The sequence below is a fragment of the Coloeus monedula genome (assembly GCF_965178545.1).
Source record: "Coloeus monedula genome assembly, chromosome: 18".
NCBI lineage: Eukaryota > Metazoa > Chordata > Aves > Passeriformes > Corvidae > Coloeus > Coloeus monedula.
In genome coordinates, this window is record NC_138798.1 from 10,071,519 (window position 1) to 10,091,302 (window position 19,784).

A 19,784-nucleotide genomic window follows, 5' to 3' on the forward strand; every position below is an offset into this window, starting at 1 on the left:
CAAGCCTTTCTGGCAGACAGGTGAGCACATGGCACTGGCAATGTCTTCTTGCATTAAGACAAGGATGTTATGTTTCAACTACACAGAGAACGGCTTACTTAACAATTGTACCACCCTGCATGGTGAGCCTGCAGCAGCAAGGGAACTCTCAGCAAGAAAGTTTGGGTAAGTTTTTCCTCCCTCATTTCTAAAATTAAAGCGCTCTGTTTCTGGTTTGAGAGCATTGTTGCAGAGAAGTGTGGCACTTGCAGAAACAGTTGACAATTAGCAACAACTCAGGCTGACTTGAGCATTGTCTTCTGCAACTTCCATAATGTTGTTCTCTAGTTCTGTGGAAACAAAAAAGTTATAAAATCAATTTACAAGAAATTATACCATCTGATATTAAGGGTAACAGAAGCTGGATGCAGGCCCAGTCACTCCTGTAGGCTAAAACCTGGGCAGACAATGATATGAATATGCTTGCAGGTGTTTGAAACTGGCTCTAATGCTTGAAAAACCTCTCCAATCCTTTGGACTATAAACAAGGAAAATGCACACAAAAAGCAAAACTCCACATACTGATCAGATTTCCTGCCCCAATTTGGGCCCTGTACCCAGGAGTGTTCTCCAGCTCCTTCATCATGGACTGTTCAAAGGCCAAGGCAGCAACTCGGGAAAAAAATTCTTTGACATTTTCCCCTAGGAAACAAGACAGAAATTTTGTGTTTTTATAAAGGCACATCAACAGATGATCAAGCATAACAAGCACATCTGTGAACAGCTCACTGCTCAATACTGGGACTGAACAGGCCTCTCCAACAATCTGTCTCCCATTCTGATCACTGCAGAAAGAATTTCTAATTTCCTTACTCTGGAATACTGTACCGTGTGCTGCACCTTTATTTTTAGCCAGCAACAGAGAGAATTGAGTTTGTGGTATAATCTTTTTCCATTGCAAACATTGAGTAGTAGTGCACATGTGTATTTATGTAACTATCTATGAATTAAACATGCTCAGATATTGCAAAGCAGCTTGATTAGTTCTTTCTGCAAACACGACAGTGAAAGCATACATACAAATGCTCAAATAAAATCAGCCATTAATAAGCCTGAAGTTTCTAATAGCAACAAAATGCAAGAACAAGAACAACAACAAAAACCTGGCAATGGGGGATAATAGGTTCCTCCCACTTCAACATCAGACCTTGTGGTTATGCTATTTTTACATCCTTTGCAGTAATTTACCTGTTTTGGCTGAAACCGACCAGTATTCTGCCTGCATCTCCTTGGCAAAACGGATTGCATCCAGCTCTGTCATTTCACACACAGCATCTGACTGGGCAAACAAACACCACGGAACAACTTGAACATAAGAAGTGCATCTGGGCTGGTAACAGCACAGAGGTACTGCCATAGCACCTACACTATGATGCTTCCAGTTTTCTCAGTGGCCTTTTTGACCTTGCCTAGACTTGGGCAATCAGACATGACTGAAAGAACATTCAAGTATATAGTACTGGTTTTAAATGGATGTGTCCACTCGTCTCCCACAGCACTGAAACAAAACAACAGTTAACAAGTGACCCTTGTATCTAATACATTGCCTGGTAAAGAGCTATCAAGTACGAAGTCCAGTTACTGGTCTTTAAATTCTTGTCACCCCATCATTCTCAGCAGAAGAGTTGGGGGACCAACCAGTAACAGAAGAAACAAGTTTGTTTTCAAAGCTTTAAAAATGAAGTATTGATAGCTACAGAAAGATAAACACAAGACTGAGAATTGTATGGAGTGACTGCATTCAGCTTGTTCTTTTGAAAATTATGTGATATTCAACTAGGTAAGAAATCTTCCCTGTTCCTGAATAATGAACACACTATCCCTTAAAAACTAAAACAACAAAACCTTTAAGATTACTAGATATGTTTAAATATGCTTGAAAAATGTCATGTAAGAAATATTTCACTAACTACCCATTTTTTTCAGAAAGTCTTTTAAATTGGTTCCAAGTGCGCTGTTCAATTTATCTTTTGAAATTTTTCACTCAAGGTCTTTATCTCAATGACATTGTGCACAACTTGTAAAGGAAATCACCTGAGGAACCAGGGAAAATCTGATTTCCTTATCTGCATTCAATTTACTTACCACCAAATCTTTTTTTGTTCCAACCAGAAAGATGAAGCTGGAATATGGCTCATTCTCCCTCAATGCATCTTCTAGCCACTGTCTGAAATACAAAAGAGAAATGACAGAATCAGTCAGAGGGAACGAGGAGTACAGGAGAAGGATGACAGATAATAGGGTCACAAGAAAAGTGAGAGAAGAACTTATGTGAGAGTATCAAAAGCCTTTTTTCTAGACGGAGAGAGTGGTAGCTATTCCAACTCCTTTGAATACACATCTTCCACTACGGAAAAATCATACCCGTGGCAGAGTACAAATTCAACAATCATTTTAGCACCCAGGGAGGATATTTCTCAGTGTAAGGGAGAGGGCAAAGTTTGGTGCAAGATAAGGAATAAGAAAGCAAGAAGCAAATGACAAGGTATGAACCACATAGCAGGTTAGATACAAATGGGAATAAAGAAGAGTGAAATAATCTATTCAGCATTATAAAACAGCTCCCTATGAAGGCTGTATGATTCTTGTCTCACAAGCTTTTATATTATTGTTACTCTGGCAGTCAAATTTCTCTTGAGTCATCCAACACAAATCAAGGAGGGAAGGGAGTGTGTGCATGTGTGGGAAATCAGGTTCACAGGCTTCAATTACTTTCAGCCAAGCAAAGACACTAATATATATATTATTTTACAAAGTCCTATGTAAATGAGCTAAGCACCATAGTACACATTCAAATAAGACAGAGTACAGGTTGTAAAGAAGTCTGTACTTGCATTACAGTCACAACCGCACATTAGAAATACATATGCTCTGAGCTGCGACAACAGTGTGGATCATTGATCCATGCAGGGTTTTGCAGCATGCACTAAAACCAGAACAAGTTTACTAATAACGATTACCGTGTTGTTGTAACCAAATCATTACAAGGATCTGAACTAGTAAGTTTAGCTATATCTACATATACTTGGAGTTTTTTATTTTCCATCCTCTTTTTGACAGTCGGTCTCCCATCAGAATCACAGAAACTAGAGAAAGAAAATTTTGGAATAACAGCGTACCTAAAAAATGAAAGGCTCATGAGAAATTATGCATGACATGCATCTCATCAATTTTATCATTGACATTAGATCCCAGCCTGTTATTCTATTCGTAGCAAATGAAGTAAAAAAAAATAAAAAAAAGAATGCTTTTGGGGTGCACTTCATCTCTTCCTGCATGTCTAGCTTTGGAAGAATCAAGCTTTTACTGAAGTGCCTCTCTCTCTGTACTGACTTTAAAAGAAGTCAAGTGTAACTAGTTCAAATTTATGCCCTCCAATTTCTTCAGGAAAATCCCACCCTATGTAATCCAAACTAGTGACTGCAATTTTTCATTTCTTAGCTCAATAGAAAATACAGTCATGATCCAGCAAGTTCTTAACACCTACATATGCAAGGCAATTAAACCTGTTGTAAAACCTTTAAAAGATAAGCCAAAATGCAGAAACTTACTTGGTGTGATCCAAAGTCTGGATATCAGCCAGATCAAACACTGTTATTATAACTGCAATAAAAGACAAGAACAGAAAAAAAAAGTAATTAAATTAGAAAGTGTATCAGAAGTCTCTCCAACCCATCTTGTTAAACAGAGAGAATGTTTACATATAAGGTGTAAGAACAGATTTAACATATAGAAGGTGGAGGATTATCCATTTTCTCATTCCTTTTCCAGCACCCAATAAGACCTAAGTCCTTAGTCTTCAACCTTATATCTATAGTCTGCAGTCTATAGTGCTATTAACCCTTTCATTTTGGGACCACTAATTCCCACAGGATTGTCTCTTACCAAAGGAAAAGCCAGAAATATCCACTTCTAACTCCAGCATTAATCTGACCCAACCTCAAATTCTTTTCCTCCTAGGCACAAGTGCCACTTTTTATCGCTGCATCATCAGAACACTCAGAGCTTGCAGATGTGACAACACATCAAGTCATAAACTTCTTCATCCCTTCTTCCCTGCAATAATGGACAATCCGTTCCACCACAGTGTCTATAGGTACCCTCCTGAGGGGCATATATGGATATATGTTGCTGTACAAAATACAGCCTCCTGACACAGGCAAGATCAAATTAATATTGTTCTCACCCTCTGCTCCTCGGTAGTAAGCAGATGCAATGCACTTGAACTTCTCCTGACCTGCTGTGTCCCATCTGTGCAACAGGGAGAAAAAGAAATTTCAGGTTAATGAAACCCAGGGCAACCTGAGTAAACATGCTAATGAATCAGCAGACTTGTACAAGGCAGAGAAGAATGTGATACCAGAGAAGTGTCACCATCTGGAACATGTTATTCATTAACTACTGATAGAAATACAGTAAAGCTCTATTATTCAATGAAGACATGCGAACTCCATTTTTACCTTTTTTAAAAAAATACTAATAATTTTGGAGACAATTCAAATATTTGTCTTCTGCATGGTAATATCATTTTCTTAAAACATTTTTTCTTTCATCAATGTAATTTGCATGCATTTCTAGGACAATCTAATTTTGTCAATTTTCTCTGCTAATACTAGCTAAGTCATGTATTAGCCCATGTTAGAATCTTGCAACTGCTAGATAAGATATCTGTCCCTACACTACAAATCAGAGACCAACAGCTCAGTCTACCAGGTACTAATGACACCATGAAATAAAATCAAGGATGTCCTTCTTATTAATGAATATGATATGCAGTGCCCTCAGCTACTGCCAGCACTACAGAGGTTTGGGTTCTGTCGAAGCCTTGTACTGCCAGTCATGGATACTTGCAAATATATCTGGTATGGAAATCTCTCAGCAAGAGGGGGCACTAGTGCTTATCATATGGAAATGTTCTACCCAGCTTCTGAGGATTTTGCAGATAATGCAACCTGACCCTATTGCTTCAGTTTGCAAAATACTGATGCATGAGTCTAGATTTTTAGAGGGACTCAAGTTCCAAAAGGATAGCACCTGGCAGAATTTCCCAAACACAACTGCAGTGAAATCAGTGGGAAATGGATTTCTAAATATTTTTCAATAAATATCACAAGCCATCTATTTACATCAGTGAAAAGGTTTTTAAGATTCATACACTAAAACACCTCATGCAAAGCATCTTATTTCTGCTCTGGGTCACACTACAGATGATTCAATAATGCCCTCTACAGAACAATGTTTCTGGCTACCAGAAACATAAAGGGACACCATTCTGCAGACCCAAAGAGGTGGGAGAAGGGCAGGATTCCCACTAGTCTGACAAACAAAGTTGAAAATCAAAGACATTAGGTTCATATTCAAATAAAACCACTCCAGCCTTTCTACGATTTAGGTATAATTAATTAGTTACTAATAAAGAGATGTTGAAATCACTGGACAGCTTAACCTTAATTACAATGACTGCAGGAATAAAACTCCTAGTAAAGCCAAGTTCAGTGCTCATTGTGCCTACTAAACCCGAATCACAGACTGGGGTTACACTAGCACTAGACAAAGCTGTGGGAAAAGCTTCCACTTCTCTTTCATGAACTTCGAGTAAAAAAGATAGAATTCCACTGAAATAGTGCAAGACATCCAAGACACGTTTTCACTGACAAACTTGTAATATTTTTTAGGGATGAGAAATCCCAGAGTAAAATTTCTACTAAAACTGCAAGTCCAGAGACAGAATCTTTTCTTCAGATCACATTATTCTTTGTGCAATTGTATTATACTTTTAAAATCTTTATTCCACTACAGCCTGCAGCAATTCAAGCTCTGCTGAGACTGTACTCTGTGCAGTGCTTAACCATGCTCTTTCAACTCACATCTGGAGGTTATATGGCATTCCAATTATCTCAAAACGTTCAATTTCAAAATCTACTCCAATGGTCGCCTTGTAGTCGCGGTCAAAATTATCTTTACAAAATCTGCAATTAAAAAAAGGGAATGAAATACTAGTAAGACACAATTACAAATAATTGCAAAACTAACACTGTCTAGGGTAAATTATGAAAAAAAGAATAAACTAATTGTGGATTTGATATATAATGAAGAAGTAGACATAAAAACATCATGACACTAATTAAAAGGAGATACTATTTAACAAACTAGAAAGCACATATATCTAGTAAGCTCTCAGGATAGTATGAGACTCAATAAAACATCTTTGGGCTCTCAAGGGCGATACAGTATTTTTCAGTTTTAGTTACAGAGGAATATATTTTGGGTCATAAATAATGAGCCAAATGAAATCAAGACTCAGACACCGGAATTTTTTTCCAATTGTTTAGCCTTTAGACTGGACTCCTTAAGAAAACACTGTATCATATTTTACTGGATACAAACACTTCAGAATATAACATACTGATTGAAGTGCTAGAGCACAACTTTCTGTGTTGATGTTATCAAGCCTGTCTCATACTCCTGACTTCGTTCTGTCTTCATTTAATAACAAAACCACGAAGTACTGGTTCAGGTTCAAACCAGAACCATGAAGTGCTGCTCTAAAGCTGGAAATGGAAACGTTATAACATTTATTTGAGAAACAGGAGAATCAAACCATCAGCTAAGATATACTGTACCTGTTGATAAGACTGGTTTTCCCAACATACAGGTCTCCTACCACAACCACTTTGGATACTTTCAGCCTGTTATAAATATTTGAAAATGTTATATAGTTTTAGTAGTAATTTCTCTTTCTAAAAATTCTGATTTGGATCTTTAAATTGCAAGTGAGAAGCACATGTACCTGTGACTTCAGTTTACCTACCTGCCCCTGCGCTGCACGATCAGAGTCTTAAATTGTGAGAAAGAAAGCCACCAAAAGAACCAAACCCTTCTGGAGCAGAAATAGTCCATTTCTTACTCTGTTTATTTTTTTTTTTCTTAATTTCAATTCAGTGGGGCAAATTTTATTCTATTAAAATTGCTTTGACTACAAGTATATACATTTGGCAGTTTACACATAAAACCATCTACATCCTTTGCATTCCAATTTATCCCACAGTTCTCATTGACTTTAATAGTACAAATGAAGTCCCAAGGGCAGAAATAAGAAATTGCTGAAAATAAAATAACCCACTGCAGAATGTGTCTCTGGGAAAAACAACCCACAGGGTTAGAGCCAATACATTTTCTGACTATCTGGAATAATATTAATCTGAACCCGGCTTCTTGCAAATAATCCTCTTTGCTCTAGGTCCTCCCACAGGATACAGCGGATGGGCTTTAGGTGACTCAACATGCATTCTTAAAATTGAAACTGTATCTCTTTTAGGACATACCAGTGGATAAGTGAATTTAAGTATATTTGTTAACCTAAACTTGGATTGACATCTCCTGTGCACATGCTATAGAAATGGCTTAAGATGTTTAATGTTCTTTTCTATCAAAGAAGGGTTTTTAAACAAAGGAGTTAATCTTCTATTGAATACTATTTCTGGTTACATCAACTTCCATGTGATGCTGATTCCAAGTTATCTATTCTAAATAGTTGAAAAATTGACTAGTAAACTGCATGACTAATATTTAAAGAACAAAACAAAACAAAAAACCCCCACCAGTTTTATGTGCCAGTCAACATTAACTGGGTGACCACAGGCCCCTATGCTCCTGATTAACTGTTACTGAGAAAATACTGAATAAAATCAATGACCTTAAGGGAAAAGCCAAAAAGTAAGTGATGGTTTAGAGCTGTGTGTTCCATTAATTTGTATTGGGGAAAAAACTCCCTAGATTAGACCATTTAACACAATGATGGACTATTGGGAGAGTATTAAATGCAGCCATTAGCTACTGAATTTATCAGACTACCTTTCCAAATGACAAAGAAATATTTTATTACTTGGGATAATTAAAAAGGAAGATAATGGTTATTCCTGTCAAGCTTTACTAGTACTGTACAAGACACTCTGGCTGGCCCTCCTATCCCCATTCCACCAAAAAAATGACCTAAATGACCAAATAATAATCCTATCTAGAAAGCAGTGACAGAAAAGTAGTTTAATTCAATTCACAAAGACAAAATATTAGCTTTTTAGTTATACTCTGTTACCAGAATAAATTACTTAAAGAGTTGGTTTACTATGGAAATAAAAAAAAATACTACTAATAAAAATCCCAAACAAATACATCTTAGTAATGGAAGGAAAAAATACCTCAATTCAATAAAGTATGTCTTACTTGGAAAATTGTCCAGACACTTATAACAAATTTATATGAAACTAAGATAGTGACTGTGTTTCTAAAAAAGGAACGAAGTCACTGATGTCTCTCAGGGTGACATATTTTGGCTTTAAAAGTGTTTTTTTTTAGCAAGACTCCCTAGTGAAATGAATAAAAAGTTGCATTTAAAGATGGGTATCATGACAAGTCTCATGTCAGCAACTCTAGAGCTGGAAGAATAGTGAGCTAATTATCAGTATTCATAGGAGCTCCGCTTTATGGAAGATCCTTCACAGTGAAACCAGAAGCATTTATCACTAAGATGTACAGCTATTTATTTTAACTGAATAGTGATGATTTCTAACACAGTTTAGCTTTCTTGCCTTGCTTCAGAGATTAAATCAGTAGTAGTTCTGGGGGAGAGATAAAGTGGGGGGGAAAAACAACTCCAAGATTATTAGTAGAGCATAAACCAACTTATTTTGATTTTTAAATGCTATATATTTACCAGAATTTTGCTCCAGTTTTAAGGAACTATTTAAGAGAACTTCTTAGAATGTATACTTCAAAAAGACTACAACTAGATTCTTAGATGTTTCGAGAAAGTTAGAACTGCTGCCTTTATATCCCTCCAAAGCCTTTATTAACTGCTCTTTTGGAACACCTACAGAGAACACTGCAAGGCTGATCTGTTAGATCTTTTGAACTAAGTGTTTACTTAAAGGGTGCTAAAAATCTTTTTCTTGCTAAACTACTACACGCTTTTTTCAATGCTATCTATACCAGCAGACGAAGAGGCACTTGACACATTTACTGTGGAACTGCCACATGCAGGGGCTTAGCTGCCTCGAAACATACTGGAGTGAGGAACACGAGGAATGGGGGGTGGGAAGCCTATGAAGAAAGGAGGCTGTAAAGAGCTTAAAATACTTTCTTCCTTGCATACCTGGGTTACTACAAACTTACCCAGCCGTTCCAGTGCTCTGCTGACAAGCACTCCTAACCTGTGCATAGAAGTGCTCTTTAAACTGCAGACAGGCCTCAGGTGTGTACCACTGAAAAGAGAGAACAGCTGCTGGGACAAACTGGGTGATAGCTACTTGGCAAGAAGTCAAACTGGCAAGGAAAAACAGATAAAATGATTATTCAAAGGGTTTGCCAAGAACAGGGTTACCCTGGCATAAGAAAAGCAGTACGTTGGGTTAGAAGGCAGTAAGGTTTCCCCACAGCTGTGTTTGTAAAAGCCCCTTGGGACAACACCATCCTTTGAGCTCCATTCTGAGCATCAGTGTCCCAGCACTGCCTAAGCGCCCATGGCCAAATCCATTTGCTCAGCATTCTGTACAACAGTAAGTGCCTTCAATTATCCCAATGATCAAAGACACACAAGACAAACACAGATGGGAGCATACCACCAGCAAGTCATTATCACTATGAAGTTTTTTCAATCTTTTTAAAGTGTGAAGCACTGTTTTTATTACTAGTCCTTTAAGTAGGAATTAGTTAAAAATGAGGAAAATATATTTTACTTTGCATTTGCTTAAAATACCTGTAGTATTCTTCATGAGAAAGCAAAATACATGGCTGAGATCAAGAATGGAAAAAAATGTTAACTCCCTTACAAGGATCTTTTGAACAACTGAAAAAAACAAGTGGTAATTCCTTGCCCTTCCCTGCCCTTAACTGTTCTCTTACACTTCAAATACAAGTCTTTGGAGACATCAAAGGTATTTTGTGTGTGTTTTTCTACAGTGCCTACTAGATTTGATCTACTTTATGACTAAAGTTCTTATACAAACAGAAAATTAAAATTGCCTCAAATTCTTCAACCAAAGCCTCCTAATTAGATTTTTTTGCAAACTTAATGTCAGCTGTGGTTCCTCTTTGCCCTCGGTGTTGGAGCTCTTTAAGCATGTAATTATTACTGTTTTGCTGAAAAAACAAGATAAATGTTTTAAGATGACACTTCTGTAACAAGAGTCACTTTTTGTAAAGGTTAAAAAGAAGAATGAAGATTATTATTAAAGAAATCAGCATTGAACGGGAATATAAGATAACATTAAACTTTGAAAGAATCTTAAATAATTCGTAATTTTAACAGAAGACAACAAGTGTACATTAAATTAAATTAAAATACCATATTAGCACAATGGAAAGATAGATCAGTGTGGAAAGGGCTTCATGTGATCAGAGGGATAAAAAATGCTTACCTTGGGAAACTGGGAGATTATTCTTTCTCTACTCAGTGGAGGAACCAAATGCATTAGGCTGGACTTCATCCTCCAAATTCAGTTAAATTCTATGAGACAAAAAGTATGTAAAGAGAAATACAATATTCAGGAATTACCTCAATACAGGGACCACATGATAGAAACTAACCAAGTTCTTCCAGACTTGTCATCTTTTTTTCCTTTTTTCTTTTCGGTAAAATTGGCAGTTCTTCAACTCAGTTTGCATGCAAGGAAACCTGATTCTCATGTAGAAAGGACCACCTCAGTGTGCATAGCTGTAGTAGCAAACAGCGGTCTTCTGAAACTACAAGGCACCAACTCTTAATTCCCTGGGAGGGTGGAGAATTGTTCACTTAATTCAACCTAACTGCTTGCCCTCAAAGGATTTTGCAGTGTTTAATTTAAAAATCTTGCTCATCATTGTTTCAAATGCCTCTGCACTAAGCACATTAACTAATGTTAGAGGATCCCAGATTTAATGTGGTCAGAAGAAGAAAGAAGAAGAGATGAAGCTGCCACATTTCTAGGCACAACATCAAACTTTCATCCAAGATCAGCTCAGAAAGAATGAAATCCATCTGACATGGAAAAAGAAAAATGTTCACATGAAAATCACAAATGCATTTAGATGTCTCACCTGAGACATATCAATTTGGTTATGTAATGAAACCTCGTGAGTTGCTGGGGGAGGAGACCCTTATTAGGGTACCGATTTCTTACTGGTGTTCAAAAGAACGTTTCTAATGAGAGCATTTTCATCATGTAGCAAAGTGTAAGGAAGGACTCACCGAGCAGCAGCTGATGCAGCAGGATTCCAGCCGCACAAACAGCTCAGCCCCTGCTACGTGGCCATAGCAACAGGTTTGCAACAATTCCCTTCCTCCCCGTCTTCCACAGACCCGGAAGGCGGAGTTGGAGTAATTTAACTATACATAAAGCCGTAGTTTTGAAACAACAAACTCATTTTAGTGGTCATACAGATTCCTTTGATCAGAAACTGCTCCTCAATAAACCAAATGGTCCCTAATTCTGGATAAGGAAACAGCCAAAATTTTTCAAAAATCGTTGTATATATGGATACAAAGAGCAGGATTAACCTGGCAGAAAAGGAACTAATGGAGTGGGGAACTGTTACAGTGCTAATATTAAGCATAGCAGCAATTATAAAGAAACTCCCTAGGGATTTTTTCAGCATTTCAACTTGATTTCATCTCAGCTTTAAAGTCAGGATGCGCATGTCACTAATGAGACATTCTGAATTATATAAATGTCTTTCTACTCATTAATAATCTTGCTTTCTAATATACAGAACACCAAAGACAAGGAATAAGAAATTACACAGCTCTTTTGCATTACCTGAGTATTGTCAATCAACTCATTAATTTAGACAGCATTTAGTACGCCAGACTGCAATTTAGGATGCTAAGGGATTTTGCTATGTATTTTATTAGGATTTAAATTTCCAACTTTCAGGAGAAAGCAAAGCTCTCCCATTCTAACAGTCATCTTTTGATAAAGCTGGAACAGGCTTTGAACCAGGAGACAAGCCTCTCCCACTTCTGCAGCAGACTAAAAAGGTTAAAGGGCACATCAATGCAGCCCAGTAGTTTTAAACAGTGAGCAAGTACAGAAGAAAAAACCCTACACTTGTGTTTTTACAAGCACACACAAAGAACAACGCTTAACAAAATTGCTAATCCACTTCTTAGAATTAATGTTTTATTCTCTTCCATGAAGAATTGCTTTTAAATTGCTTTAGGCACAAATATGATCTCAACCATACCCAAACAGCCACTTCCCCACAAAGAAGCCAGATTTGTAGCTGATGTGTTATTCACCAAAGAAGGTGACATTACAGTATTTATCTATTACCATATGGATAGTTCAACTTATGCTACTTTTGACTATATAGAAGTCGAGAGATCTAGATCCTTGTCCTTCTGACCTTTTGGCAAGCTTGAATGATTTTATGGTAATATTAATGTCTTAATTAATGTCAGAACTATTAGTATAGTTCTGAAAACAAAAACTCCATGAGTTGGTAAGAGTTTCAAACACTAACTTGCTTTCTGCATTTTCTAGTTCTAGTTCAACACCTCCTAAGCATCGTAATCACCTGTCATGTGTACACAGATTGACTCATTGCTCCTCTCCTAGAGCTCTTTCACAAATGAAGCTACAAAAAACCCAGTTCAACAATCTCGGTGAATACAAAGTACAGGAGGGACCAAGGCAACCACACAGAAATATTTCAAAATTGAGAGGCCATCTTCACTTATACTTAGTGTATTTAATCTAAATCTCACACACACATAAGCATATCCCAACTTACCAAATCAACAGATAAGACACCCCATTACAGGAAAAGAATTTAAGAAATCAAAAACTGCTAAAAATACTGAGAATGATGCTTATTTTCTCTTCTTAAAGAGCTGAAAGGGGATTCAGTCACCAGGGAGGGCTGGGAACACAGTGTCTCCATGGCATCACAACGTTCTTATCTTAACATTGCAAGAACAGTAGCACAAGCAGCTTCTGTGGATAGACAAAGGATGTGAGGAAGGCATTCAGAAGGCATACATAAAATAAGTTAACACCATGACCACTAGCAAAATCAGTATTCCAAGCTACAGTGAAGGACAAGACAGAACAACTCACACCAAAAGCAGAGTTAGCACTGAGGGACGAGTCTCTGATTTTGTCCTGCTCCTTCGGAGAAGAAGTCATGTTCTTCCTATGGAAATCAGGTAAACTTTTACAAGTACACAGTTAGTGGAAGTCTAATCTAATTCGGGGAAATCACCTCTACTTTAAATAATCTGCTCTAAAATGTTGCAGAAAAATTAATCCCTTCCAGAAAATACTTTTTAAAGTAGTAATTTTTCTTTTATGGATTTTGAAGATCAACAAACCAGAACCTCTTCCTGTGATGCATTTTAATCCGGCTGATCAGAATTACTTTGGATTTGTAAAATCCTGTTTAAGAACTTTGATTATTACAATTGTTACTCAGACATAATGAAAAACATCCCAACGACTTCACTATTTGCACTTCCTTTCATAGCACAAGCTGTTCAGAGCTTTTTCGTGATGCCAGATCACATCTGACAACCCAGAACACCCTTAAATTGTGCCACATTACAATGATCCGTTCTTCCCGTGTACCTTTCTGTGAAGGGTTGTGTGAAACTAAGTAATAATGGAAACCCTTACTACAGATTCTAGCTGTTCATAGTGGCACTCTGGAGAAGATTAGGAAAGAAAACCTAGACCAAAACTACTGCGCTCCCTTCAGCTCTTGTACCCCAAGGCTGCTCGCCGGTACTCGCCTGCTGTATTTCTGCCCTTAACTCGACCACCATTTTGTTCACTCTGAATTCTTCTCAATTTTGTTCAACTAAAATTACTTTGAAAACAAGGGGCGAGGAGAGAGACTCCACACTTTAGCAGGGAAGCGAGGCAGAACGGCTGCCACGCCGGGACTTCACGGCGATATCCTTCTCGCCTCACGGGTCCTCTCAGCGGCCGCGCCTCAGCCCCCGCCCGCCCCGCGCCCAACTACGCCATTGAGCTCACTGCCTCAGCGCGGGCACCGTCAGACGCGGCGCTCACGCCGGTGACGCAGGCCGGAGCCGCGGCTCGGCTGCGTTAGTCGCTATTCACGAAGAGGCGCGTACGCAAGAAACGGGCGCTGTGGCAACCAGGGCACGCGCGAGCTGAGGGCCGGCCAGCCCGGGGCTTGGTAATGGCACACGGCGCCTTCGATTATTTACTCTATTTCGTTTGCTGTGAAGGGAGAAGTGGAGTTGTTTAGAGGCTGTTTTGTTTTTGTTGTTAGCAGTTTTCAATATTGGAGGCCGTAGTGTTCAGTCAGCTGAGCCGCTTTCCATGCTGAGGGAAGGGCGGGGCGGGGGGTGGTTGGAGAGCAGCCCTCACGTTACCGAATTCTGCGGGCAGATTTTAACCAGATCCCTTTAAAAAATGGTTTTTTCTTTGGGAGGGGGGGGGGAAGGTATTTTGTTTCCTTTGCTTTGATTTTATTATTTTGAGCCCACTCCTATTATGGGCATTGGGCTGCTTCACTTGAACCCTTTAAAAAGCATTCCCTCCTTGCAATTTTAAGATCTCTTTCTCTCTGTTTCCTTTTCAGTGCTCAGTGACAATTAAACCAGATTAAGACAATTCAGATGAACACACAGTGGTGCTGATGATCACACAGAATTCCAGCCTCTTTCACAGCTTCCTGACAGTGTATGTTTGCTAAAAGAGCTCCTTGGGGACACAGAGCACTGTTTAAAGTCAGTAGGCGTCTTTATGGTACATTATCTGTCCAGTCACCAAGTACAGCCATTTTGGAGTATTTTTAGGGATAGGGAGAATCCTTCTGAGGAAAATTTGTGATGGCACAACCTCGTATCTCAGCCTACCTCCCCCCTGATATAGACCCCACAAAAGCTACTCTGGCATTTGGGAGGAGGGCCCTTCCTAAACTGAATGAGGAGTTGCAGTCTCCCGAGCTGCTGACGCAGCAGCGGGCACTGATGGCACTCTGCGATCTGGTCCACGATCCAGAAAAAGTCTACCAGGCAATAGCATTAGGTAAGTTATCTCACAAGCTCTGACACAGTGGGGCAGGCTTTGAGGGGAACCCCACTTTACTTTCTTCCATTATTTTCCTTACAATATCTTTGATGACTCAAGATGCCCAGGAAAAATTTTCTGTTTGTTTTATCTTAGAAAGGTAAAGAATATTATAGTACCATATGTATGACAGTTATTTTAAGAATTATTGTCACTTCAGCATTTATCAGTGGCTCACTATATGTTTTATCAACCCCTAAATACAAAAATAGTGCAGAATCTTTCTTTCCATAGAATCATAGAATTGTTAAGGTTGGGAAAGACCTCTAAGATAATCCAGTTCAGCTGTTAACTCTGCCCTGCCATGATCACCACTAAACCATATCCCCAGAGTTTGTTCTGATTTTAGCTAATTCCTAACATAGGCTAATAAAAAACCCCCCACGTAATTAGTTCAAAATTAGAGCCCCATCACCATCATCACTCACTTGCCTGGAACTTAATGAGAAATTAAAAAAGAAAGGAATATAACCAGATTTATCATACTCATCAGGACTACATCTAGCCACCACTATTTTCAAAAGCCTGCAAGAATCCTGAGTTTCGTCTCAGGTGGGGGGGTGGGGGGGACCCAACCAGAAGCTTATTTATGCAATTTTTAGCAGTCTGTGGTGAATCTACATAGCTCATTATGTAACACTGAAAAAATCCTTGTTTGCTACTGCTTTTTTCTCCATTTACTTCTTTTGTATTCTTTTCCTCTCCTAAAAGAGAATAATCATGTTCAAAATTTATAAAGTTAATGTTTTATGAACAATTTGATTGCCAAAGCAATGTGAGGTTGTTGTTTTTCTGGTGTTGTTAGGTTTTTTGGCTTTGGTCAGTGCCATATGTACATACACAGTCATTAATGGTTCACCACATTTATTTCTGTTCAAAAAAACCAAGTGTCAATCCTGAAAAAATACGCTTTTCTAAAGACATCAGTAGCTCTACTGACTTATCTTTAGAGTTATGTCACTTTATATTTGCAGGATTAGGATTTAACTTGATAAGGAGTCAGGAGCTTGTTTGTAGCATGGCATTTTTGGCAGTAGGCCTTGAAATTTGAAAGTTTCTTCCTTACTTGAGATATGACAATGAGAATTTCACTGTCAGGACAGGCTGAAAATTCTGAGGCCCTTCAAATTGTGAGATAAATGATGAATATTGCTATTTCAAATTAATGCTGAAGGTAAGAAGCGTCAAAATGAACTCTGATGTCTCATAGGATTCTTGGATAACCTGAAGACTTTGCTGGTACATCATGACCAAACTGTCCGCCAAAAAACAACAGAAGTTCTCTCTATAATGGCTTTGCATAGTATTGGCAGGTAGGTGCAATTCCAAAGTTTACTGAATGGCGTGGGAAGTGATGTTTCAGTGAGAAATAAGAACAGAATTCCTAAGTTTTGTCAGACAGATGCCGCATGAAGAAGAGCAGTTAAGATTAAATATCTCAGATATATACAAGTTTTATTATGTTGTGTTAAATCTGTCCTCCATTGTTGTTTTTAGGCAAGGGCTAATACAAAGTGGAGTCATTTCTGCCCTCACTGGGCTCCTGGATGATCCAGTAGATATCTGTCGGAAGAACGTCCATCAGATTTTTGACATGATGGCAAAATTACCTGAAGGTATGAGGTTTTAAGCAGTTAAGTATTCAAGTAGACAACGCAGAGAGGAACTCAGGTAAATTCACCTGTGCTCCAGATTTAATTTATTCCGTTTCCCTTGAAACTCATATTTAAATGTCTATTTTTGCTTATCTTAGTTTTCCTTAGTAAACTTTCTTAAGCCCTGTGCAAATTAAAACTACCTGCTCAAGATACAGATTCTGTGGGCTGCATGCTTGAATTGGTATTTCAGAATCTTGCATCAAAATTTCACTTTGTCCCTTCTGTTCAAGGTGTGGATCAGCTGTTCATCACAGAGCACTAGTTTCATAAGTGTCCCAATCTGAACATTAGTCTTAAACTTCTCTTCCGGTTGATCAAAGTTACAATTTTAAAATTAAAATTTCAGTGCAAATGATCAGTTAAAAAGCCATCCTCTTTAAATTCATAGCAAAGTATATTGTCTGAGAAATTCAGTTTCATTACTGATGCTTAAAAAGAATTAAATGAATGTTTAAAGCCTTGCTAACTGTACATAAATTCTAAAAAATCTAAAGAAGTATTTTTACATGCATGCAGTCCTTTTTAAAATCCTAAATAATTCCATTCATATGAAGGGTGTTACTATGTTGGGCTAAACAACTTTGTGAACATCGGTATAGAAAAAAAGATTTTTTGAAAAGTCTGTAAAAGCAGCTCTAAGTAATTACTCTTGGAAAAGGTGTTTTTTTGAGTCATGTATTCTGTTTATTTAGATAAAAATATAATGTATATATAAAAATATACATGCCTGTATTTAAGGGTTGGAAGATAAATCCTGGAGCAGAATTGTGTCACTGTAGAATGGACTCACATACAGAGAGCTACTTCAAAGAAAAACAAAAAGGTGCAAAACTTTTTGCCATGAGACAATTTGGGGAATTATCAGAAATAACCACAAATATTTTTCAATAAATTGTAAGAGTCACAAGGCCTGACATAATTCATTTGACATATTACAGATACAGAATTAGTCTCTGCTTGGTAATTCAGCCTTTTTCAGCTAGCCAAGAAAGAGTCTTTTGCTTTGCATTCACTTCTACACCTCACATCCAGATAATGAGATAGGATGTACCTCGTATCGGCTGGAGGAGGTCAGCAACTAATGCACCACTCCACTGCTCAATTTCTGCTGTTCTCTAGAGTTGAGGTAATTTGCAAGGCAAATAAAGCAATGTGTTCTGTGCTAGACAAAAATGTCTAGCACTGGCATGATGTGTAGCTGTTTTAACTGGGAAGTGGTCAGTGACTCCAGCTAGCTCTACGCCAGGCCGCCTGGTCTCTCTCCAAATAGGAGTAATTTAGGAAAATGTGGTTATTTTAAGCAAATCCACTTACAGAGTATTTTCGATTCCTAAATTTAAGGATGTGTACCAGTATCTTCCAGGAACAGTAGGATAGTTAAAAACCAGAAGGTGGGAGAATGCACAAAGACTGGAAGAACACCAAGGAGTAACATTTCCAGAAGAAACTACAACTTAGTGAAAAGAATTAATGGGCAGAAAAAAGACAAAAATAGATAGATATATGTGTTCAGTAGAGGATGGAAGAGGGACAAGGGCCAGCAGGAGGAGGAAATTAAAAACATTAAAGAAATTATTAGCAAAACTTCCTGTCTTTGTAAAAACAGTTAGTTTGTATACATAATAGTTGACAATGTTAGTGAAAAGGTGTTATGCAATGATAAATGACCTCAGCAATAGCAAATGCAAAAATAGTTCTAGGAAAAAATATCTTTCATTATGATGTGGTTAACACTGGAAAGGTTTAATAATTCTTACCCATTACATATCCTGTCATTTATGGGTTCTTAATCCTTTTCAGCAAAGATTGAGGTGGAATGGATGGAGCAATGGATTTTTAAGCTTGCCAGAACCTCTATTTGGGAACAGCCCAAGAGATAGTATTTCTCCTACATTGCTGACTCTCAGTGTCTCTACTCTCACTCTCGAAAAATCATAACCAATTGAATGTGTGGATAAGGACTCTTTAAGGATACCTTTTTCCCTTCAAAACTTGTTTTGCTGTATGGAGTGCAAATGCTGAAAGGACAGATGGCATTCTTACTGCAGCAGATGGGACATCTCTTCTGTGAATGTCATTGTTGCCCAGGTGAAGAGAAATCCCAGCTGTATTAATGCAGCTCTTACAGGTGGCAGTGCACTGCATCACTGATAAACCTGAGAACTGAGAAAATAGATGCAAATTTAATTGCATGATTTATCCAGGTGGATGACTAAGAGTCAAGGGATTTAATTTCAGCACCTGTCTTCAGCCAACAGACTTTTTAGTTTTAACTTTGCTATGCCTCAGTTTTCTTATACATCAGAATTTATACAGAACACTGTATAAAACAGAATTTATTTTAACATCTTGAGTTCTTCAGAGAGAAAACAGAGTAACCATGAATTACTCAGAATACTAAGATCAAAAAATCACAGGAATTAAATTATTAGAGAGTTAATAACAAGAAATTGCTATTCAGTTAACATGATTATGTGACTTGATTATTTGAACTTAATTATTTACTTCTTTGTTCCTCCATATGCCTCTGATTTTAAGTCAAGTAGGAGCACAGGTGGTGCTTCACTTTCTTTTCCCCTTCCCGAGATAGCTTTCACTCAATGAGGAATGGAACTGGCTGCTTTCCTTTAGAAATCCCCTTGGGCCTTTGTTAAAATATCCTGAGTTCTCCACTTCATCGTCTCTAATACTTCTGGTAGAAAGACCTTCTTAGTTGAATAAAGATTTGGTTTTTAATATAAAGTGTCTGTTACCCTCCTGATAATTGACTACACTTTTGGTTTTATCCAGCTTTCTTACCTCGAAGCTATGCTGTAATGAATGCTGGTGTTTTCTTGTCACTTCTTTCACTATTCTGAAATGGCCACAGTCCAGTGAAAGAAAGAGGTGAAGGAGGCACAGCTTCTAATAGACCATTCGTTGGAAAAGGGAATCCTGACTCACTTTCCACCTTTTCCACAGTTCAACTGGCTAATAATTGGATATTACATGGAAAAAACAGATTAGACTG

General features: G+C 37.9%; 2 protein-coding genes across 2 annotated transcripts in view; one reads left to right on the forward strand and one right to left on the reverse strand.

Annotated features, from left to right (window-relative positions):
- Positions 1-264: 264 nt before the first annotated feature.
- Positions 265-10,526, reverse strand: RAB36 (RAB36, member RAS oncogene family; the record flags this gene model as incomplete). Its single annotated transcript, XM_082293707.1, has 10 exons — positions 10,455-10,526; positions 9,211-9,299; positions 6,663-6,728; positions 5,907-6,008; positions 4,226-4,290; positions 3,591-3,642; positions 2,125-2,206; positions 1,228-1,318; positions 562-681; positions 265-329 (listed from the first exon to the last, which is right to left on the reverse strand). The coding sequence occupies exons 1-10, from the start codon at positions 10,521-10,523 to the stop codon at positions 265-267; spliced, it is 801 nt and encodes a 266-aa protein (XP_082149833.1). The 5' UTR covers positions 10,524-10,526.
- A 4,349-nt stretch (positions 10,527-14,875) lies between these two features.
- RSPH14 (radial spoke head 14 homolog) overlaps positions 14,876-19,784 on the forward strand; it is a gene marked incomplete at both ends in the record, with an annotated part of 68,423 nt that continues 63,514 nt past the window's right edge. Inside the window, 3 exons of the mRNA XM_082293426.1 lie at positions 14,876-15,074; positions 16,327-16,429; positions 16,614-16,732. Of these exons, the coding sequence (XP_082149552.1) occupies positions 14,876-15,074; positions 16,327-16,429; positions 16,614-16,732 (421 nt within the window). The remainder of the gene's footprint in view (positions 15,075-16,326; positions 16,430-16,613; positions 16,733-19,784) is intronic.